The sequence below is a fragment of the Mirounga angustirostris genome, unplaced genomic scaffold (assembly GCF_029215605.1).
Source record: "Mirounga angustirostris isolate CCGP_5_RB_7025 unplaced genomic scaffold, mMirAng1.0.hap1 SCAF_3, whole genome shotgun sequence".
Taxonomy (NCBI): domain Eukaryota; kingdom Metazoa; phylum Chordata; class Mammalia; order Carnivora; family Phocidae; genus Mirounga; species Mirounga angustirostris.
In genome coordinates, this window is record NW_026991711.1 from 71,204,238 (window position 1) to 71,228,957 (window position 24,720).

Here is a 24,720-nt window from a genome sequence, read left to right on the forward strand (position 1 = left end):
AAGATCAGTTTTGACATGTATGGTATTGTAGAAAAGATTATACAACACAAAAAAGGGCAGTTCCTCTCAAAAATTTATTTTTGGGGGGCAGCATTATAACTTGTAAAAAAGGAAAAACTTTTACCTTCATAATTGTTTGATTTAGATATGAAAATTACTTTTAATTCCTTAAAAATCCTGATAAATAGTAACCGAAGGCAGGACTCGAGTGCAGGTGTTGGCCATAACTGGTGTCCCAAATGAAGGAACCAGCCCTCTACCAGCATTGGAAATTGATTGTATCTATCCCACATTACTTATTTTCACACGTAAGTTTTTGAGCCCAGCCTTTCTTTGCCACTTCTACCCAGCAATTTTAGACAATGCAGGGAATAAAAATAAATTTTTTATTTTATCTAAAGTATTTAAATTAACAATCTAGTCTACATTTTATCTCATAATAGGTCAGCAAATGTAAATATTTGTTGGTGCTAATAATGGAAGTATAGTAAATATTAAATCGGTAGAAGAAAACACTTGGTGCAGTATATTTTTGGAAAGAGTTTTTCTTGGTCTACTCTTAGGCAGTTTAATGGAATCTATAGTTAATAGGTGGAATAGCTCTTACCAGCTCAGAGGTCCAAAAAAATATCCACTAAATATATGTTACTAGTTGCTGAAATTTCTCCTTAAAGCATTGTTCTTCTATAGGTCTCTCTAAATTTCAGATCATCTTGAGAGTTTGGAAAGGTAGATAGCATATTAAACCCAGTGAAGTACATGGAAATCACAGTACTCTGTATAAAATAATGAAGTATGTAGCTTCAAGTTTTTGCATCTCAAAACAATACTTAAAAGATTTTTAGAATATTTTTTTTTCCAGTGAATTAGACACTGTCATTTGTCTTTATATGTATGGACACTTCCATCTTGACCAGAAATAGTCTATTAAACAGTAATTTTGGACCTTGAGAGCTTGTTTGGAGGTTCTAGCAGGGGAGCGCAGCTACTCGTATACCCTTGACCGAAGAACGGTCCTCTATCGGGGAAGGTCGTCCTCTTCGACAGAGCGCACAGCTTCGGGAGGGACGCACATGGAGTGGTGAGGGAGGAAGGGGACACCCGCCTAGCCAGCCAGATCAGCCGAATCAACCCTGGCGATCAATGGGGTGACAGATGTCGCAGCAATCACAAACTGAGGGTTCTAGAGGGGAGGGGGATGGTGGGATGGGTTAGCCTGGTGATGGGTCTTAAAGAGGGCACGTTCTGCATGGAGCACTGGGTGTTATGCACAAACAATGAATCATGGAACACTGCATCAAAAACTAATGATGTAATGTATGGTGATTAACATAACAATAAAAAATTTTAAAAACAGTAATTTTGGGAGCAATGAATTCATAGCAATCCATACTAAAGTGTTAGAGGTTTAGTTGATCTTTTTTCTAGAAGAAGAGGGACCTGGGAGCACTAGTGTCAGAAGGCAACAGAGGCGTGCAAGTGGGGGAGAAAGGACCCGCAGAAAAAGCACCAGGGGGCTAGAGAAGAAAGGACTCCATTTCATTTCTCTTGTCCCATTTCTCTTGTGCTGAGTCAGTGGGAGGCACGCTTTTATCAAATTCATATTCATCATTTTGAACACTCAAAAGGAAAAGTGCTCTACTTACCTCTTTTCTGTCACTTCTCTTTAGGATATTTTAAACTCATCCTTGTATTGACAGCTCCTGATAATAGGAGCTTCTTTAGGAAATAAACATATCATACAAGAATTCTTGAGAAAGATGATAATGGAATTCTTTTTTTTTTTTTTTAAAGATTTTATTTATTTATTTGACAGAGAGAGACACAGCGAGAGAGGGAACACAAGCAGGGGGAGTGGGAGAGGGAGAAGCAGGCTTCCCACAGAGCAGGGAGCCCGATGCGGGGCTCGATCCCAGGACCCTGGGATCATGACCTGAGCCGAAGGCAGACGCTTAACGACTGAGCCACCCAGGCGCCCCGATAATGGAATTCTTAAATCTTTGTCATAATCAGAGCTTAAATGATTGTATCTACCAGCTAGTGAAATCACTAACCTTGTACTCTATCACATTATCAGTGTCCTTAAATCATTATTTTAACAGAATAGTATTCCATATTTCACTATAACATAAGTTGTACACAAAATGAAATATTCTGCTACCCATCCTACTCACCAGTTATTTTATTTTCTTTATGTACTTTCCTATCACATTTGTGTAGTACCTTCTAATATATGTTATTTTCAAGTTTCTTCTTCTGAATATTTTGGGTAAAGTGAACTTAAAAGTTGTGTCTTCTATAATGTTTATCATTTGGCTTCAGAAGACAAAGTATAAATCAGTGTTATCCAAAAGTAAACATTGTTAATTTTTTTATTTTTAAAATTTGTGTTCTCCAGTTTTATTGAGGTATAATTTTTTTGTTATTCTCTGTATCAGTATATCAAAATCTTTGTTAAACTTATTGTCTCTAGCTTCAAATATATATTTTAACAGGTACAAATATTGGAACATTATAATATTCTCTGTTAATTGCTGGTAATAGTAATTAATTTTCAAATGACATTTTTCTTTACCTAGTATTAGATTTTTCCCAACTCATTCATCTTAATCTTTAAACTTCAGGACTATAAACAATGCAGTAATACCTTAATTCTGTCTTGAAATACACCTAACAAGTTCACTGCTTCTTTTCAGACTGGGAAGAAGAGCAGGTCAGCAGTCCAAATATTCTACGACTTATTTATCAAGGACGATTTCTGCATGGAAATGTCACATTAGGAGGTAATAGTCACCTTTGTAATGGGATTTAATGTCTGTCTCATGGCAGTGGCATTCATTTGTTTCAATGCTGTTGGCTGATTTTACAAAAATTATTTCAAACTCATGAATTCTGCCTGTTTTGGTAATTCCACTTCTTTACATTTTGCATTCTGTTAAATTTCATTTTAGCACTGTGGTAAGTGTTTACTCCCTTCTGAAATAAACCCTATCTCATTAGATGTAGGAATCCATACCTATTATTTTGTAAATGTAATTTTATTGTACTTCTGGATAATATAAATTCGATGTAATATTTTTAAGTTAAAGCCAGACACACAGAGTAGGCGAAGTTTATGATAATTGGTTTTCAGTTTGACTCTGTTATAATTGCCCATCGTGCAAGAACGAAGGTAAATGTTATGTTAGAGAGACCTTGTAGTGTGAGGATTAAAAGGGCAGATTTAGAACCCAGTTATCCTGGTTGTATCCTGGCTCCGCTGCTTCCTGCTGTATAATCTCGGGGAAGTTACTTAATTTTCCTCTGTGATAAAATGGGCTAACAATAGTGCCTACCTCCTAGGTTAAGAGGGTTAAATTATATATTCAAAGCACTTAGAACAAACACTTCTTTGGTATCACTGCTCTTTATATGTGATTGGAGAAATGTAGCTCAATAGTGCCCCCTTATGGGGTACATTCTCTACCATCAGCAGGGTTTGTTTTGTTTTTAGTACCTGCATTTCAAATATATTCTGATAATTAGATATTTATAGGCTTAAAATTAAGTGATCTACTTTAATATTTTTGTTTAAATATAGTCTTTTTTCTCTAAACCTAACAACAAAATTGATCAGTGTATCTGGGTGTTTGATAAAGGTTGAATAACATTCAACTATGTGGTTTTTTGGTCACAATTTTTCTTTTCAGTTTCCCTGTGTTCTTGAATGTGAATAATAAAGGAGACAGTACACAGGGTCATGGTAAACTATCTTCAAATACTTGAATGGCTAGTATGGAGAAAGGCGCAGGCTAGCTTTGCATGGCTTGAGACTTGCTCTGTATAACCTTGAATTAGACTTAGGACCAACAGCTGGGAATTAAAAGCAGACAGATTACTATTCAATACAAGAAAGAATTTATTTGAGCATGTCAAGCTGCCTAAAGAAAGAATAGACCACTGAGGAAAAAGAGTGAAATCCTTTTTATTGGTTACATACAAGCAGTAGGTACAGCCATGGGTGGGGTTCAGTCATTTTGTGGATGGCATTCTTTGCCACTCTTACGATTTTGTGGTTCCAGTTAAGTTTCAGGTTTAATTTTTTTGTTACCAAGTTTCTTAAAACGTAGCCCTGAATCCCCTTTTTTTGAGATCTAACTTTTTAGTTCCATAGAATTTCAGTCTACTAAAGAACAGGTGTGATAACAGTCTTACTAAGGATAAAGAAGATCAGTTACAAGTTTGACACTCAATACATTGCAGTTCATTCTTTCCCAAAATGTGGTGGAGACTGGCATTCAATCAGGAATCAACTGAGGTACTTATTCTGAAATGCAGATTTCTGTGTGCTGGCTAGTTGGAGGAGAGCTTTCACTGTCTCCCTCCCTCCCTCCCTCTCTCCCTCCTTCTGTTTCTTCCTCCCTCCCTCCCCTTCCCCTTTTCTTTTCCCCCTCCCTTTTTCCCCATCTCCCCATCTACTACTGAATTGAAATCCTGGGTGATTTTTATGTGAGGTTGAGAACTCCTGTTCTGGGGGCACCTGGGTGGCTCAGTCAGTAAAGCATCATCTGCCTTCTGCTCAGGTCATGATCCCAGGGTCCTGGGATCCAGCCCAGCATAGGGGTCCCTGCTCAGCAGGAAGTCTGCTTCTCCCCTCTCCCTCTGCCCCTCCCCCCCAACTCCTACTCTCTCTTGCTGTTTCTCTCTCTCTCTCAAATGAATAAATAAAATCTTTAAAAGAACTGTTCTAGATATTGTACAGAGTCATAATAGAAAGCAGAAGCCTCCACAGTGAAGGAAAGAGAAAGCCTTTTAAATTCTTGTATCCTTCTTCTTTTCCCTTCTTTGATACTGGTAGCATCCATATCTACTATTTCCAGTTAAAATTCAAATGGAGAAGGAAAATAATAATCCCTAGCTTCAAATGGTAAGCCACTCAGCATCTTTCCAGGCCTGTCCACACTTCTCTAAATGTACAGCTCCATTCACTTACCTGTTTTCTGAGATCTATCTTCCTTGCTTTCTCAAAATGATGGTGATGATGATGAGGGTAATATTTACTGCATGTTTTCTTTGTGCCAAGCCCTGGACAAGCACTTTCCTTGGATTGTTTCATTTAGTCAATACAGCTGTAAAGGGCAGGTGATAGAATTACTGTCTCTATTTGGGTAGAGGAAACTGAGGCCGGGGGAGCAGGTAAATGACTCGCTCATGCCTCATCTCACATTGGCAAGTAGTGGAGATGTGATTTTCAACCCGGATCCGGCTTACTGGAGTCCAGGAGATGATAGGAGAGTGATATGCAACCTTAAGTTCAGTCAGTCCTTCCCAGTACATTTAATGAAAAATTTTATAATACAAAGTTTTATTTGCATTTTAATGTTAAAACAGCCCAAGGAGATTATCCAGAAAAAGCCCTCCCCTTATTTCATCAGAGCATGTATTTACGGGCCATCATACTTCATTTGAACTTGAGAAGTTAAGAGAATAGACCAAATAATGGCTGGCCAACTTTAAGTAAGATGGAAACTCACCTTGATTACATGAAATATGAATGATATTGAAGATATTTAGGACTACATGTTAACCATCATCCTATGGAGCAAGATTTAAAGAGCAGGTAGCAGGATGATCATACTTGCTAAGTAATGATCTTAAGCCTGCCTTAAGTTTGTAGTTAGTGAAGAGAAAGTAGTTAAATCTCAACTATGGAAATAACTTTGTAAGTTAGATATACTGGCTGCTTCTAATTTTATACACAGAATAACAGAGATTCACCATGAAACTTAATGTCTATATTTGCTTAAGTGGTTCATGGATACATGGTGTGTGTTATATCATTCTATGTCTGAAATATTTCATAATAAAATTTTTTATTATGAATGAGAAAAGCCTTTTAAATTAAGACCTGATTAGAAAACAGTAATTATTAATAATGCCAAGATAGTGATTCTCTTGAAGTAACCTTTTAAAGAAAATTATTTTTTCATTGAATAATATAGGGTTGAGAATAAATATTTAAAATTAAGTTTGTTGTTTGTTCTTTTTCTACATTATAGTGGCCTGTTCAATGCAGTAATTTTATTAGGTGACTGCATATTAGACTGATAATTAGATTCAGAAACAAATATCTCTTAATCTAAACTTTTCCCTAATCTAGAAAAGGTATTCTCAAAAACTTTTTTTAGTTCCTTTTCTCCTCTGAAGGTTATCTCCAATGTTAATTAATTATCTATTTTCTCTTGTCCCCTTCCTTCAACGGTATGGTTATTGGTGTCAGACTAAGGGCCATAGCTGGGCAGAATAATTTCCTGACTTGTTTCTGTGATAATATTAACCTAATTTCATTTTGTAAGAGATGCTCTAACTGGTCAGAAATTCAGTCTGTTGAGGAGGTCCTACAAAAAGCAATTCTTTAAATGGTTTCAATTCTGATTAGTGATTTCAGTAGGTCAGTATATATGTAACAGACTATCTTCTGCTTTTCCCGTAGCATTAAAACTTCCTTTTGGCAAAACAACAGTGATGCATTTGGTGGCCAGAGAGACATTGCCAGAGCCCAATTCTCAAGGTAAGCCACAGCCTGCAGAGGCTTCTCACTCAAGCCACGGAGACAGGCACTCAAAAATGGTTCTGTGTTTTTGGACCTTCTGAGGGAAAGGAAGTTTTCATTGTTTATGAACAGAGCTTGTTAAGCAAATAACCAGACATCCTGGAAACGGGTTATAATTAAAACAGGCTATAATTATAATTATAGCTTTTTAATTTAAAAAATTGCAAACATTAAAAAAAAATTCTTATAATGTTTGGATGCCACACACCCCCCCCCCCCCCCGCATTTGAGGATTTTTATAAACCAGGCTTTTCTGCATTTTCTCCAGGTCAGAGGAATCGTGAAAAGACTGGCGAGAGTAATTGTTGTGTAATCCTGTAAACACTGTCTGCTAGGTGTGCTGTGATGTGGTCTTTGTCTTTCATGCTGCTGGGACAGAAGAGACCCAACATTGCTTCAGAAACCCTTAGGAAGAGTCTGCCTGTCAATCCATGGAACCGAATAATCTCGTGAACACTCTCATCTTCTCGCATCAGAGTAAAAAGAACCAAGAACATTTTTCACTATGATTTTTTTATTTCTAGTGTCTTTATGTTCAGAGTTTTAAAATATATTGGTTTTTGAATGCTGTCAATCTCGGGGGGCAGAGTTAAGTTCTCTTTCCTAGCGGAAGCCATTCTGCTACCACAGAAATTTTCATCACCAGAACTAACAAATCAAGTGTTCCAAATATAGTTTGCACTAAAAAAGATTGACATTATTTTCTTCATCAGCAGAATTTACAGCATGGTTTATGGCACCTAGAAATGCTCAGAAATACAATATTCCACACTGGAAAACACTCAGCAATTAATGAAGTTAATTAGTGGGCCAACTGGAGAGGGAAAAATGGAAAAGAAACTGAAATGTTGGGTGAATTATATCAGAGTCAGCCATGGGGGCTGCCCTGGCACAGAATACAAAACTGAGGGTGACTATTTTCACTGCAACAAACGAGAAAACAAAATGTGCCTGTTGTTTAAAGCACTCAGCGGAGAGCTGATGAAACAAATTTCTTTTCCTTTCACACACGCACTCCTCAGTCACGCGGTCACCGAGTGCTTGTCCACACAGCACAACAGGGGTGCGGGCGCGCTTCCTAGCCTTAACGTGGGAGGGTCAATTCCATACTCGTAGACTTGCATTGCCGCGCAGAGATAATAGAAAACCTCATTTACTCATCAGCTTCATGTATTTGAAGATCAGCAAATTGAATTTTTCCATAATTATTGCTCATCTCTAACTGTGTCCAGTGTCACACTCATTCATTAGAGTTCAGATGAATTCTTAAAATTTAAATAATTCTCCATAGTAACTAATTTTGTTTCTTTATGTAGTTTGCATTTGGTATTAGTGCTTGCAATTGTATTAAAATCAAAAGTTGACTTTTAAGGCATACTACATGAATAAGGATGCCATTCTTTTGTTTTGTACCAATAATTTAAAAATTGATATGCTAAAATAATTTGCACAGCACTAAAGCATGAGCTAGTTTCATCTAAACCTGTAAAAATATAAAAGATTTTATATTTTTTCACTGGGAAGAAATTCTTCCTGGATGAAATTACAAATATGTGTAGAATATATTTAATAAAAAACTTATAAAATACCTAACTATAGAACTTAAATATAGATTGGCGTGTAGTATATAGAACAGTATTCCATATAAATAACTTTAGCCTTTATAAAAATGAAGTTGCAGGCCGACATTATGTTCTGTACTTAAATAGTAAGTGTCCGTGGCCCTTAAAAACATTCAGTGTAAATGGTTTCAGATGGTCAGCTTTGTCTAAAGGTAATCAGGTTATTTTGTTCATTGTCAATGCTTTGATGAAGAGGCTTTATATGCAGTAGATCTACGAAAATATTGTTCATACTGATCAGAATTAAATTTGTATAGAGCAGAGTTTTAAACCGAATGTAAATAGCACTAAAGATTTTCTTTCTGCAACCTGTACTTACTCTTTCTGTAAACTAAAAAATATCATAGTGCATTTCAGTGGTAATTTTAAAGGTCTTGATTAAGTTGATTGTTGTTTAAGCACCATCTCATCCATGTTAAAATTTGTTTTCTACTTTTGTTTCTGAATCTTTAAGAAATTTGTTTAATATTCTATTGTTGGTTTCAGAGTATTCACCGTGTATCTTTGATATTTAACCTGGTTAATTTGTGCCCAGAGCAACACTGGACAGCATTATGCAGTCTCTGTCATCACTAAAATGTTGTATTCAGATGCTAAATATTTATATGCTTTGTTGACTAGCTCAAATGTGAATTCCTAGTGTTGACTAAAGAGGAATCTGATAGTTACTTAATTGGGCAATTAAGCCATTTATGGCTCTGTTCTTCTTTTGTAAAACAAACTACTGGTAATTATTTTTAATACCTATTTTAATTCTAATTACTGTCTTTCCAAAGTTAGACTATCAGTTAATTATGATTGAATTTTTATGATTGTTTAAAAAATAATTCTCTGTTGGTTTTCAATATATTTTTCTGTGTGTTCCCATGTTATAAATTTCCCTTTTACAAGACCTCAATTTAAAGTTTGCAAAATGGATAAACTGGTTCATTAGTAGAGAAGGAATTGTGTCACTTAATTCCTGATAACATTGTTGTGCAAAGTGGAAAAAAAAAGCAGTAAAATTATATACTGAAAACACCAAAAATTGAGATGCCTTAATAGTATATCCATGAAAATACTCAACTGTCCCTTTGAAAATAGTTCCTTGGACTGCCTGAGGTTAAAATATGATTAATCATATCCCAGGCTACTATTAAAGATCCCTCTGCCAAAAATAACAGCTCCCTTACCGAGAGGTAAAGGCTGCATAGATCCAGTAATGTAAATAAAGCCTGAATTGTGGGCCTGTGATCCTGCCCAGCACTTGGTGTCTAATTCACCTCTTTTACCTAAATTATCCTAGACTTTGTTAAGTGTTCTGAACAAGGCAAAGCTTTTCTTCTTTATTAAAATCTCAGCATGTCTCCTTGATCTGAATTATTTGCTTTCTGTTCCAAGATAGGTTGTATCTTAAATCCTGTCATGAAAAATAGGGTATCTAACATCGCCAGTCACATTAAATGAGGTTTTCTCATAACAAACATTTATCCTTAGTTTTATGTCATCTTGACCAATGTTGCAGTAATTTCTGTTAGCTGATTGTGGTAAACAATGTTTAATGTGAAAAGAAATTAAAACTTTCATCATCTGCTGTAGGATATTTTCTTCTTTTAAATGACTTCTATTTGTAATTTTGGTGTATTTCCCTGTTCTTTGTCTCTACTGCTTTTCTCTTTTATTCCCTTTAATTTATTTTATTACATTTTCCAGTAAAATCACACTGCACCAGCCTTTATTCTTTCATTTTAACAAAATCAAAGAGAAATGATCAATCAAAATTTAGCATGCCTTCACACCATCCTTACTGGTCATTGTCACGGGCATGTCTTCAGGTTTTTTCCATTACCATTTTGTAATACAGTCGCTTGTTAGCTGAACACTAAGTAGGTGAGAGGAGGGCTTGAGAGAAGAGTACATAACCTAGAATTATGGCTGGAAGAGAACTGCAGGCCTCTGGCTGCTGTCTAAGCATGGTCTCCCTGGCCTGGGGGCAGTGGGCTTCTTGGCTATGGCAGCAGGTGACCACTGTGCCCCCTCTCCCCCAGCCTTCTGGTGCGCTTTCTTCCCAAGACTGTAACACCCATGAAGCTCATTTACAGACTTGGGGGGCGGGGGGCATGGCTTCCGGAAGAGCTCACCAGCAAAATTAAGTGAGAAACATGTAATCCTTGGAGAGTCAAGTTTAAACCAGCACTAGAACATGAAAAACTTTCACTTATTTGGTGGTCTTTGACAATGATGTCAAATGTTCATCCTTTAATATTATTTTGTATGTTCGGCCTCTTTTTCAAAATCACAACTTTCAAGAAATACAGAATAGGGGCGCCTGGGTGGCTCAGTCAGTTGGGTGTCTGCCTTTGGCTCAGGGCATGGGCCCGGGGTCCTGGGATCGAGCACCACGTCGGGTTCCCTGCTCAGCCAGGAGCCTGCTTCTCCCTCTCCCCCTCCCCCGCTCGTGCTCTCTCTCTCTCTGTCTGAAATAAAATCTTTAAAAAAAAAAAAGAATACAGCGCAGACCTAGGCAATCAACAGCGTAGCAAAGGGAGTGTCAGTCTCCTATGATGCAGCCAGTGAGAGGTAAACACACGTTTCTTAAAGTAGCTTTGAAGTGATTTGTTTTCGAGTCGTGAGAATCTGCCTGGGTGTAAAGTATAGTTATTGCGTGTTCAAACATTATTCGTTATCTCATTTTTATTTTTTACATTTCTTGAGTCATATTTTGGTGTGAGAGAAGTCTACAGTGTATTAAGAGAAACTTTATTCAAATAACACAAGGAGGGGACAGAATCTGGAGGGGAGGAGGCGTGACTGACCCTAAGTGGTCCTGGAACCTTAAGGTTCCAACTGGTGCTGCTTTTAGACTGTCCAGACATTCCATATAACAATACAGTGCGGAGCAGGGGCTGGTTATTCAGTTCTCAGTTGTCTGATAATTTTCCCAGCAATCTGGAGCCTGGCTGTCTCAGCCACCCCACCCCCCCACATCTCAGTGTCCTCTGGGGGCGTCGCTTAATGACCGCCACTAATGTGCCACTTCCCCTCACATTTCTCGGAGGCACCTTTTAAACTCTGATCATTTTAACAGTCCATTTGACGGATATTCAGTCCTCGGATTTCAGAATACCATGAGAATCTCTGGACTTTGGAGTCCGGCCTGGCTTCAAGCTGATGACTTTGAACAAGTTATTTAATCTGTGGGCTTCAATTTCATGTATAGAATAAGAATCATACCTATTTTGTAGGCTCCTAAGGATTATTTAAAAATATTTAGAGCACTGTTTTGCCCCAAAACTTCTATGACAAACTGGCAAAACTGTTAAAAGTCTTTGTCAAAAATTAAGTGCTAGGCATCAACATGTACTTTAAACTTCACAAAAATAGCTTACAAAAACGTCAGAAAAGACATGGACGATTCTATGTTCAGAGACTTCTAAAACGACAAGAAGTGGGGAGATCTTAAAAATAAGCCTTACATTAGAGGAAATGTAGAGGACCCAGTAATTCACCGATGGGACATGGCTTCAGCTAGGGATGCCAGGTTCCAGAGCTTGGACAGTAAGCACAGGACTGGACGTATTAACACAAGGACATAACTCTGTCAAAACTTGCGATGGGATTTGTTGACCCAGAGGTAAAAGTACACATGGACATTGTCCAAAAGAGGTAGGTCTAGTAAGGGTGGGAAGCAGCACTATGTCAAGAAGACACATACGTGGAACTTCACAGACGTGAGCGGTGAAGGGGGTGCGGAGTGTCTGATGATGGGGAGCAGAGACAAAAGTAAGGGCCAATACTTGAGATTCGGGCAACCGATTTCGGATTCTGCCTCGAACCACCGAGGCCAGCTGGCTACTGTGCCCATGGAGCAGGACCTCCCTGGAGTTCTTACTCGCTGAGACACTCTGTTGGCTCTTGCCTTGCCGGTAATGCCATCACAGAGCTGTGCCCTCGTAGATTTCTGCGATGACCAAAGTAGGGAAGGCAGACAGTGCAGTGCTTCTCCAGCACACCCCCCTCTTGCTGGCTGGGCTCGGATGTTGTTTCGCTATTTGTGTCCCCCCCCCCCCACCCCCCCCGCAGTGTGGCTCAGGCAAGTGTGCCTTTCTCCCATCACCAGGGCTTAAAAAGCCACATTCCCTTTGGTGTGATGGGTTCGGGAGTGGGCATGGGACCAATCCCGGCAAATGAAACTTAAAGGGAACTCTGCTGATGGAGTTTCTGGGGAAAGTTCTCACGCTCAAGGTGACCTTACAAGAGACTTTTGCCTCTGGACATCATTCTGTCTGGATGTCCTGACTAAAGCCACTGTGGCCTGGAGGGCAAAGCGGGCACCCTGAGGTCACAGAGCAGAAAGAGAGAAAAACACCGGGCCTTTGGGGACATGGCAGAGCTGCGGGGTTTGCCCAATGTGGAGCCCACGCTCTAGACTTGAGAGGCCATCTCATACATTTATTGGGGTTTTGCCCCACTTCCACTCAAAGACATCCCTAATGATACATAGAAGGGAATGCTACAACCCATACTCCAACTTTATGAAATTAGCTTGCAAAAAGATGAGAAATTTGATGATTCTGTGTTCACATCTCTCAGAAATAAATCTCTGACTAGATAGTCGCAAATTATCCTGATGGTGAAGGAAAACCGGGACCTCTAAAGACACCATCATGGCCCCAGGCCAGCTCCCTAATCATAATTTTTTAAAAAGCACAAGCAGAAAATGAGAGTTTGGACATATAAATCAAAGATGGGGATAATAAGTGTCCCAACACCCCTGCACATCGTGTCAGAAAGGCTTGGAATGAGCTGGAGTTGACAGAAAATAAAAAGTACGTGTTTGCTGTGTTCGAAAAAAAAAAAGAACAAAGCAGGGATACACCACTGGTTGTCAACCCTGGCTGCACCTTAGAATCACCGAGGGAATTTTATATATATATATTTTTTATATATATATATTTTTAATATCGATGCCTGGGCCTCTCACGTCAGCCAAATCAAGGCTGCACACTTGTGGCTTGGAGGAGTCCCCTGAATTTCTGCCGGTGACCCAAAACAGGACCACTTAAATAGCAAGAATACAAGGGAGCGCAGTGGAGGGCTGGGAGTAAGTACAGTTCGAGTGGGCTTGGAAGCCCAGTGAGCTGGTGGAGGCAGGAATCAGGTGCCAGCTCCCGTGGTCTCAAGCCCCCAGAACCCAGACCACTCACATTTCCCGATTCTAGGGAACACAGGCTCGGCCGCTCCTGTCCTGTTGTCAGGAGTGGAGGGGGGCCCCAGACCCCCTCCCTCCTGCTGACCCTCGCACATGCTCACCCCCACAAGGAGGCCCAGACAGCCCTCTCGGTGTCCTCACCGCGATCCCCAATCCCCATGTGCCCCATTTCCTCTCCTCATTCCAGAAACCCTGTCAGGATCCAGCAGAAATCTGCCGTATTGTCACAACCTGGAAGTTCTCTTTCATTTTCGAACCTTCCCTTGAGGGTACTACCTCCCCTGCAGTCCTAGAAGTCCTGTGTTTTCGAAAGTGGCCATTGACTGAGTGCTCGCTTGGTGACAAGCACCATTCTAGGGTCCTGATGTGGGCTCATGTGACAGGTGACAGAGCAGGCCCAGAGAAGTGTAGTTTATTTTTTGAACATCGAAGTTCACTTTCTGAAGCAGAGACTATTCTTGAAAATATTCTTTGTTGTTCTCTTTTGTTTCTAAAATTAATATTTGCTCATTGTAGAACATCTCGTGACTACAGAAAAGTACGAGGAAAAAGAAACCAATCCAATCATCCAGAGCCAACTACTAGAGTATCTTGGTGAACTTCTTCTAGTCCTCCTTAGTATGTACACTTCATTAAAATAAAAACAACAGACTATGTGCCAAGTTTATATATTATTTTTCTTCTTTAACATAAGTGTATCCCCAGAATATTAAATCTTCTTTGAAAACACATTTGTTGGTAGCTATGTAATAATACTCCATTTTATAGGCATATCATTTTCATGTATGAGTTTAATGTATAATGTTAAAATTAAAATGGAATAGCACTCCGCCCTCACCAGAATGGCTAAAATTAAAAGGAATGACAATATCAAGTGTTGGCAAGGTTTTGAAGCAATGCTCATATATTCTTGGTGAGAATGTAATTTAGAACAACTGCTGTACAAAACTATTTTGTAGGAGCTACCGAAGCTAAAAATATGACCATCTTGTGACCTAGAAATGCTACTCCTGGATAAATACCCAACAGAAAAGAACGTGTTTGTCCCTAAAATACATGTACAAGAATCTTTACAGCCACTTGATTCATAAACAGGAAGCAGCCCAAGTGTCCATCAACAGTAGAATGGATTTTCAAATTATGGAATATTCCTACAAGGGAATATCACTAAGCAGCATAAAACAACAAACCACTGTTATGCTGCATGCAACATTATTAAAGGAAGAAGCCAGACATGAAGGAATACATACTGTATGAGCTCATTTAAATAAAGTTCACAAACAGGCAAAGCTAGTCTATGGTGACAGAGCCCGAATAATGTCACCCTTTGCTGGGAAGGGGTGCTATTAACTAGGAGAGAGAATGAGGGGGTCTTCAGCGGTGCTGAAAACGTTCTGTATCTTGAAATGGTTACAAGGGCACGCATACACAGGTAAAAATTAATCACGCTATTCACTTAAGGTTTATGTACCTGGCTGTATGTAATTTCCGGATATAAGTTAGACCTCCATAAAAACTAAGAAATATTTAACACACATGGACCTCACACCAGGAAACACACACACAGGGCACTAGGGATGTAGAGGCCACCTCTGAGCTTCCTGCACCTCACCCAGTCACCTAATTATGGACATGTAAGCAATTTCAAACATTTCGACACATAAACCAATACAAGAAATTACTAAGAGGGGCACCTGGGTGGCTCAGTCGGTTAAGCGTCCAGCTCTTGATTTCGGCTCAGGTTATGATCTTGGGGTTCTGGGGTTGAGCCCCTCGTCAGGCTCCATGCTGTGCTTGGAGTCTGCTTGAGATTCTCTCTCTCTCCCTCTCCTTCTGCCCCTCTCTCTCTCAAAAAATACATAAATAGATAAAAAGAAAGAATAAAGAAATTAGTAAGAAAATGTCAAATGCTTGACTATATGAAGAATGCAAATTTTAAAAATTTTCCCCATTTTATATTTGAAAAAATCCAAACCTACAGAAAAGTTGCAAAAACGGTCAGTGAAAACCCATATATCCTTCGTCAACATAACCATCATTTGTTACCATTTTGCCACATGTGCTTTCTCTCTATATAACCATAGAGAGAAATAGGTACATGGAATACAAAGAAACAAAGATTTGGGGGTGAGTCCTGAGTCCTTTGGAAGTGCAGATCTCGTGTCTCTTTACCCCGAAATCCTGTAGCACCTATTTTCTAAGAAATATTCGGGAAATTCCTTTCATATTCAGGAAATTTAACTGATTTAAAGTATATTACTTATAATACAGCCAATATTGAAATTTCCACAATTGTCCCAATAACACCCTTTAAGCTGTCCCCCGCCCCAATCTAGGGTCCACTCAAGTATCACATATCTCACTGGTCACATCACTTTAGTCTTCTTTCTCCCAGGGGAATCCCCTGTGGTTTTTGTCTTTCAGGACATTGATATTATTGAAGGGTCCAGGCTACTGGTGCAGCCTCTCGAGAGATTCTGGAGTCTTTTTACTCCTGTCTCCCTGTCCCCCTTGCCCCTGAGGGGCCATTCTGCCACCCCAGCTGTGAATCTCGTGCCATCAGGCAAGAGTATCTGCTCCTCTTTTCCTTGTAGTCCTCAACCTCACTGCAGGGAAAGACCTCTGCCCTCTGGAGGTGGAGAGAGCTGCTCAGAGGTCCTCAGTCTGCGCTCAGGGCTGTGTACTCAGGTCACGCATCACACTTAGGGGCCGGGACCCATGAGCACAGCTGCCTAGGAAAGCATATCTAAAAATAGGAAACAAATGGCCCTGAGTGCTATTATGGCCTTGAAATCTTATTTTGAGAACATCATATTCTAAAATTGAGTTAAGCAAAACTGGAGAAAAGTGAGAGGAAAGGAAAGCCATGGAATGTAAGGAGCCGAGCCTCTACGTGTTTTCTTTCCAGATCATTTCCCCATCGCTAGCTCCTGGCAGCAGGATGCAGAGCATCTGTGTTGTACGAACATACTGCAATTAAAAATCCATTCTACTGTTGGTGCACATTTGGGTTGCTTCTTGTTACGAATAACGAGGCCGTGAAGATTCTTGTATGTGTGTTTTAAGGACAAACACATTCTTCTAATGTTATTTCCCTATCTCACCCCCATGTTGGATCAGAAAATTGGGCACATGTATGACTTGGGAAGCTGTGTGTGATGGCTAATTTTATGTGTCGACTTGACTGGACTATGCGGTAACCAGATGTTGTGCTGGGTATTTCTGTGAGGATGGTTTTGGATAAGGTCAACATTTAGATCAGTAGACTGAGTCAAGCAGATTGCTGTCTGTGATATGGGTGAGCCTGATCCAATCAGTTGAAGGCCCGAATAGAACAAAAAGCTCCCCAGAGTGAGAGAGAATTCTTCCTGCCTCATGGCCTTCAAACTAGGACATCAGCTCTTTTCCTGCCTTCAGACTACAACTGAAACAGTACTTTCTGGGTTTCGAATCTGATCAGCTTCTCTGGGTCTCCAGCTTGCCAACTGCAGATCTTGGGAATTGCCAGCCTCCCTAATTGCATGAATCAGTTCCTTATAATAAATCCCTGTCTCTACATGTACATACATCCTATTGGTTGTGTCTCTGGAGAACTCCAACATACTATGCAACTGATAATTCTTAAAAATGTTAAAGACTCAGCAATGTGGGTGTAGGGCTGCTACCATAATAGCTCCCAGGGATATGACATCTTCAGAGATTCCTATCTCACTGTTTCTTTTATGTTTAGTTTTTTATTTTTGTTTTCCCCTTTCTCTAGCAGTTCTGAACTCTGATAGGTCTGCATATTCGAAAGTCTGGGATTCTTATCTTCTCGACATCAGTGGTCCAGCTGTGTTACTGATATATGCTGCAACCCTGGGCAATAAATCCCTTTTCTATATATAACTGAGTGTTGCCTGTGTCCTAAGCATTAGGTGAGCCACCAGGGATCCTGAGTGAAATGGAATGATTCCTGCTCTAAAGAAGCCAATAGTCAGTCTAGTGGAGGAAGATGACAAGCAGAACTTATATGTCCGCAATTATGGTACAACCTGAGAGGTATGAGGGTTATGCACAAGATATCACAAGAACACAATGGTAAATTCCCTATTTACCATTCCCAAATAGGGAAATCAGGGATGACTTCTGGGAGAAGATAATGTCCAAGTAGAATCTTTAAATGAGTAGGATTTGTACATCAGAGCTCAGTGTTCAACATTATTCACAGTACCCCAAAGGTGGAAACTATCCGGATGTCCATCAACAGATGAACGGAAAAGCAAAAGGTGGTATTTCTATTCAATGGAATACTATTCAGCCTTGAAAAGGAAGGACATTCTGACATCCGTGCTACAGCATGGATGAGCCTAGAAGGCTCCATTCCCAGTGAAGTAAGCAGACACAGAAGGACAAATACTGCACGAAGGACCTTGAATAGGCAAATACGTGGAGGTAAAAAGTAGAATAAAGGTTGCCAGGGGTTGAGTGGAGGGAGGAACAGGGAGTTAGTGCTTGGTGGGGACAGAAATTCAATTTGGGGAGATGAAAAGAGTCCTGGCAAGTGAAGGTGGTGATGGCGGCACAACGGTGTGAAGGCCCCTTAATATCACACTTAAAAATAGTTAAAAAGAAAAATTTCATGTTCATGTATATTTTGCCACAATAAAAAATAATAACAAAGGATTTTCAAAACGAGGAGTAAGCATAATCCAGGAAAAGGAACATGGTGGAGCGTCTGAGAGGGAGGGCGGAAGGGGGCCACAAGCAGAGCAAACAAAAATGAAGAGGCCACGAGAGTGGGCCACCTGGCCGGGAAATGATGAGTGGCTCAATATGCCTCGAGCAGGGAATGCATGACTCTGATGGAGGAATGAAGAAAGTGGAGGGTGCAAAGGTCTGCAGGGAGTGTGACATGAGGGACCTGGGAAGCCCTCCCAAGGACTTTGGACTTTTTATGAAGATGGTTGCACAATTTTAGGAAGATGGTTGCACAATTAAGGATCATCCACATTCATATCACCCAGAATGAACTCCAGTCATCATCTTGGCCTAACTCCCGCCAGCCTTTCTATTGTAATAAATTATAAATTATTGTTTTTGTTTTTAAAAAAATGCTTAATATCAGATCTCAGACCCATAAATACAGAGAACAAACCGATGGTTGCCAGAGGGGAAGAGGGATGGGCAAAATGGGTGAAGGGGAGTGGGAGGTAGAGGCTTCCAGTTATGGAGTGAATCAGTCCCGGGGACGAAGGGCACTGCACAGGGCATGCAGTCAAGGGCATTACAACAGCGTTGTTTGGTGACAGATGGGAGCCCCGCTTGTGGGGAGCACGGCAGAATGCACAGACTTGTCCAGTCACTATGTTTACACCCGAGAGTACCGTTATATGTCAACTACACTCAAATTTAAAGATTTTAAAAACAAACAAACAAAAAATGCTTTATTATGAAGAATCCAAACAGTCCTAATGCAGAGACGACCTCAAGCCCATCACTCATAAATAAGAATACGATCTGAGTATTTTATATGTATATAGTTGGTGGAGACGGTTAATGAGCAAAATCACTTTTACACACTTGGGATCGTATCATAGAAGCTGTCTTTAATTTTTAAGGTACTTATTTTTAGTTGCATTTGACAAAATAAACTGAAGTGAAGCTGGAAGAATTACTAAGGTCACATAAAAGTTTTTCAGCACCAGAGGGCTATTTCCCAAAGATCCCTGTAGGATTAAAGAAAGCAATTAGGGAGGAGAAAGAAAGAAGAGGCTGCGTTATTGTTTATTTCTGTAACTTTATGTATCAGTTTCAGAGAATGACTGATCGACTCCTTTCTCTAATAGATGAAAATGTTCATACTTCTTCCATTCAACCCCCTCTGAATTCGGTAGGTCATGTGATAATTTCAGTATTTTCCAGATTCCTAAGACATACACTGTACTCTATAATTACGTGTTCTCATAATTATTTAGTTTTGATAAAGGACTTGTTAGTCCTTTATCAGAGCTTCCTTACCCTTGATGGGTTTTGTTTGTTTTGAAACCATGATTTATGTATCAGTTGGTAAGGTCTTAATGTAAATTTTTTAAAAGAAGACTCATAATACTGTCTAAAGATGTCTGTTGCATTTACATTTGAATGGCATCTGGACAGGTTATAATGATCTTAGGTCACACTTTCTCTCAGAGCTTGGCAGACACTAATCCATCGTATAAGGCCTTGACGGCTATGAGGCATTCAGAGGTCCGTCGCATCCGTTTCTGTTATAGTTGATGGTGTTCTTCTGGACGCCTGGAGATTTCTTCATGTATGCCTACAGTTCAACAGCTTCTCCAGGGTGCACCTTGGAACAAAGCCTATAGTGTGAAAATCTCCAGGAACATGGAGTTTGCTTTTAATCTGCAGGATCAGTTCTGTCTGGGAAGTTTTTTTTGTAACTTTGAGTACATCTTCTGCTTCATTTGTCAATCCTGTATTTCAGGGACACCAATTATTCTTATGTTGGATTATCTTCATGTCTGCGCCACGTCTATTATCTTCCCTGTTTGCTTTAACATTGTGTCTTCTCCATTTGCATTTGCTGAGATTACCGCAAGTCTTCCTTCCGTGTCAGCATTTCAATTTACAGCTATGTCTGGTCCTTTGGTTTTTAAACGTAGACCTTAGTTCTCTAATTGTGATGCTCTGGAGTTTGGGGAAGGGGGCAGGAAACGGGGGTTGGGTGTAGGGGATCAAGGAAAGAAAGCTCAGCTGCAGCGGCGTGCAGTCCCTGTGGAGAAGCTCCACCCTGCCCTCTCTGCCAGCGTGTCGCTGAGTGTCTAGAGTCAGGGTTCCTCCACCTGGCTGGGGGTGCTGTACAATCCCACGTGGGGCTACCCTCAGGGTTCAGGCTGCTCTCTCAATTTAGATGTAGTCCTAGAATTCTCATTTCTGCTGCAGAATCAGCTCCACTGGTTACTTTCTCCTCTTTCTCTATCCTTCGAGCTCCTCAGTCTCCCCCTTGACTCTTTATAAAGTGCTCTTCCTATTTGCTTCTCAGGCTACTGGTTACAAAGAGGGGATAAGAGCAGCGCTGCCTGACTCATTGTTTTAAGTAGTTATTTGCTCACCTGCCTTTTGACAATCACTCACCATCTTTGACTTATCCTTCTCGTTCACTCATTAATCATATATTGGGCACCTACTACAAGCCAGGCGTTGGGGGACACACTGAAGAGTTCAAGGACAGGTGATATAGTCTCTGTGCACAGTTTAGGATTCATTTTGTTACCCATCTTGTCAGTCATCACATATTCTCAACTTGCTGTTAGTTACTATTCTCCTCCTCTCTCCCCCATTGCCCCCACTCTGTGCCCTCAATATCTTTGACTTTAGAATATTACAGCAACGATCTCCTGCAGAGTCCTTTTTACCTAAGACTTCTTGGAGACAAATCTAGTCTGGAGAATGTTTTTAGTTTTTAATTTTTTAATTTTTTTATTTTATTTAAGATTTTATTTATTTATTTGAGAGAGAGAGACACAGGGAGAGAGGGAACACAAGCAGGGGGAGTGGGAGAGGGAGAAGCAGGCTTCCCACCAAGCAGGGAGCCCGATGCGGGGCTCGATCCCAGGACCCTGAGATCACGACCTGAGCTGAAGGCAGACACTCAACGACTGAGCCACCCAGGCACCCCTGGAGAATATTTTTAGATAAGTCTTTTCAAAATCACTGGCTTCCTAAAATACAGATTTGAAAGGACACATGCATCCCAATGTTTGTAGCAGCATTAGCTACAATAGCCAAACCATGGAAAGAGCCCACTGTCCATCGATAAAGAAATCCATGGATAAAGAAGATGGGGTGTATAGACACACACACACACACACACACACTGGAATATTGGCCATCAAAAAGAATGAAATCTTGCCATTTGTAAAAACGTGGATAAAACTAGAGGGTATTATGCTAAGTGAAATAAGTCAGTCAGAGGAAGACAAATACCATATGATCTCATTTATATTGTGGAATTTAAGAAAGAAAACAGATGAACGTATGGGAACGGGGGAAACAAAAAAAGGAGAGAGGGAAACAAACCATAAGAGACTCTTAACGATAGAAAATAATTTGAGGGTTGATGGAGTTGGTGGGGGATGGGCTAGATGGGTGGTGGATATTTAAGAGGGCACTTGTTGTGATGAGCACTGGGTGTTCTAAGTAAGTGATGAATCACTGAATTCTACTCCAGAAACCAATATTGCACTATATGTTCAGTAACTAAAATTTAAATAAATAAAAAATAATAAAATTTTTTTAAAAATCACTGTCTTCCTGACTCCCCTTTGGCCAAGCACTCATCAGCGACTGCTTACTTGTGACCACATAAACCCAAGCTCCCAGGCACGGCTCTCTGTCCTGGGCCTCCAGGCCCTCCATTTGGAGTGAACACTGTGGACTGGCTTGTCCAACATCCATCCCAAACCCTCCTAGCGTTCCTCCATCAGCTGCACGAATGAAGGCTAAAACCACATTTTCCTGACTCCTGCACAGCTGGGTTCCAACTTTGATTTAGGTATTCCCTGTCGGAGGCACCTGGTGCATTTCCATGCAGAAGTGAGGTACGTGGAAAGAGAAGCAGGGCCCGGACATCCACCGTGTTGGCACGGATTGTGGCTGGGGGGGTGGGAAGGGGGGTTCTGGTTTGGAAGCAGTGACTGCCTGGTGTGTGGGCAGCGTCTTATTTGGCAGCTTTCTGATCCTGACAGAGGCCTCAGGTCTCCTGGAGCCGAGGGTCACAGCGAGGCTGAGGGAGTCCTTCTCGGAGGCTTGGCTTGGAAGCAACGTGCTTCTCCTTTCCACTCTGAGTAATGCGTGCTCCTGCATGCCCTCCGCTTACCCAGCTAGCCTGGGCGTCGGGTTCTGCAGTCATCACCTCTGAGCAATACCACTCAGCTCGACTTCTCCCTTCACCCCAGGCTGGCCTCCCCTCCGGCCCCAGGAGCACCCTATTTGCCCCTGCCCTGTGCCTGGGGGCTAACCGTCTCCCCGGGGCCTCCAATTCCAGATCCAGAGCTAGCCAGGTCTCCCCTGAAGCTTTTGCCCCCCTCCCCCCGCCACGCCGTGGTCCCCACTGGTCCTCTTCACTGGACAGGGGAGCACCGCACCGACAGAGCAGGTTGCGGTCTCGGCTCTTCTGTTCCAGTTGTGATCCCAGAAAAACTAGCCCTCACTTTCCTCTGCCAAACAGAGGCCGGACCGAGTGAGCAGAGCCCAAAGTTGTTAAGACTCTAAACCTCGCAGAAAAGCCACTTCCCAGGTCAAGAGAGCCAAGCTGCTCTTAAACACATTTCATTTCAAATTCTGTGGCATCTTGATTTCTGACACCTTTCCCCCAAGGCCGGCTGTGCACATGTGGGATTGTTTACTTGAATTGCTGGGAGGAAACCCCTGCTGCTGGCAGAGCCAGGCACCGAGTGACGAGGAGCAGACCTCTTTCTTAACAAGGCCATCTGTCCTCGGGGCGGTCGCTGTGTTCTGGACAAAGTGAGCAGCGTGCATGTGTCCAATTGCCCAGCTTGTCCGCCCAGCTCTGAAGGCCACAGGCCGGGCCTGGCCGCTGAGGGTCCCGGACAAGCTCTCAGTATGTGCTCCACAGGAGATGGCCGACCAGGCCCAGACGACAGGGCTCTGGCCCCCGCGATTCTGTGAAGGTCAGTGCTGAGGAGCGTCCCCGAGTGGGCCGGGGGTGACTGACCTGGAGAGCCACGAGGCCAGTATGACACCATCAACGGCCCTGCTGCTCTGATTCCCGGGCCACTGCAGAGGCTCTGTGATCACCGGAAGGACGGGCTCCCACAGAGGACTAACCTGGGAGCCTGGGGCACACATGTTCAGCAGGCCGTCCACGGGCACGGGAACCCCGCAAATGCGTAGCTGCTTTTATACCCATTTGCCCCAGCTGTCCTTCGATGGCTCTGCATCCAAGGTGGCATCCCATGACTCGAGCCCCCCACAGGAATGGCTTCCTAGAACTAGACTGGTGCAACGTGACGTAAACAGTGGCCAGTTGGAAAATGTTTATGACTGTTTATTTATACGTCTTTCTACGTGTACCCCAAAGCGGCTGCTTAAAATAAACAAAACACATAAGCAGATTGCCTTTGGGTCAGGGATGTATCCAGATTTGCCCCATTTTCATCTGCTTTGACCTTCCCAAGCACTGGTTCCTTCGTTTGCACGTTTGCGCGTGCACGTGCACACACACACACACACACATTCTGACTCTGGCCTGCCATCTCCGTGGCACCCTGCTTCCAGTGCTTGCCACCCACCTCCCCACACTGCCCCCACTCCCTGGTCACCTCCCACACCTGCACCCACTCTGTCTTGGCTCCCGCTATCCAAGAGACAGAGATCAGACAGTTCCTGAGCGGTGGGAGAGGTCGGACATAATTATATCGCTGCCATAATTACAAAAGATCGTTGAGTGAATTTCTCAGAAAGTCTCTTTTTTCTTGATGAATTGCTTTGACCTATTTATCAGATGAGAGCCCAGCAATCTGTTGGTTGGTTGCCTGGAAACTCTCAGCTCTGTTTTATACCCATTTACAGCAATGATCTCTAGCCTGCTTTTCTACTGTGTGTCTGCACGGCCGCCCGGCCTTGACATAACCGTGTCGCTAATGTGGACCAGGCGCAGGCCCCGCCGTCAGACAGATGTGGCTTTTGAATCCCCGGCCTACCACAAACGAGTCAAATGAATGTGGGCACGCAATTTAACTTCTCTAAACATCAGTTTCTCCATGTGAAAATAGAGATATAATACCTAGTCTCCTCCAAGTGGGTTTTATCTTTGTCAAGGTTCAATGAGCTAATATCTGCACAGAAACCCATACCTGGTACGTGCTCAAAAGACGTGAATTCCCTTTCTTTTCTCCTTTTTAAATGAACCCACCCTAGCTGTGTTTTGCTTACGGGTGGTTGGCCCATGGCTGCTGGGACGCCTGACTTCTAAGCAATAGAACATTCAGAACCTAGCTCTCAGGCGGACGGGGTGAGTGCATGAGCCACAAATGCAAACTGGGCCTCTATCTCAGTTCCCCAAAACTGCTACGGGGAAAAGGCAGCTCCCAAGTAAGAAATGTTGCTGTGGCTACAAAGCGTCGAGAATGGTCTCTGAGCTGATGAACAAGCGTGAGAGCCAGAAGGCCCCAGAGCCTTCTGAACACACGCTGTGCTCTTTGAAAATCTGTGCCTGCAAAGAAGTTTGCGCTGCTCAGTTTGAGGTGTAAAGCTCGTGTCTTCTCACCCGAAGTGGGGTAGGCATGACTTGAAGCGAATGACAACTTCAG

General features: G+C 41.7%; 1 protein-coding gene across 1 annotated transcript in view; it reads left to right on the plus strand.

The window, feature by feature from the left end:
* Positions 1-9,791, plus strand: part of UBL3 (ubiquitin like 3) — a 66,292-nt gene extending 56,501 nt beyond the window's left edge. Inside the window, exons 3-5 of the mRNA XM_064586263.1 lie at positions 2,697-2,783; positions 6,473-6,550; positions 6,861-9,791. Coding sequence (XP_064442333.1) covers positions 2,697-2,783; positions 6,473-6,550; positions 6,861-6,913 — 218 coding nt within the window. The 3' untranslated portion in view covers positions 6,914-9,791. The remainder of the gene's footprint in view (positions 1-2,696; positions 2,784-6,472; positions 6,551-6,860) is intronic.
* The last annotated feature ends 14,929 nt before the right edge of the window (positions 9,792-24,720 follow it).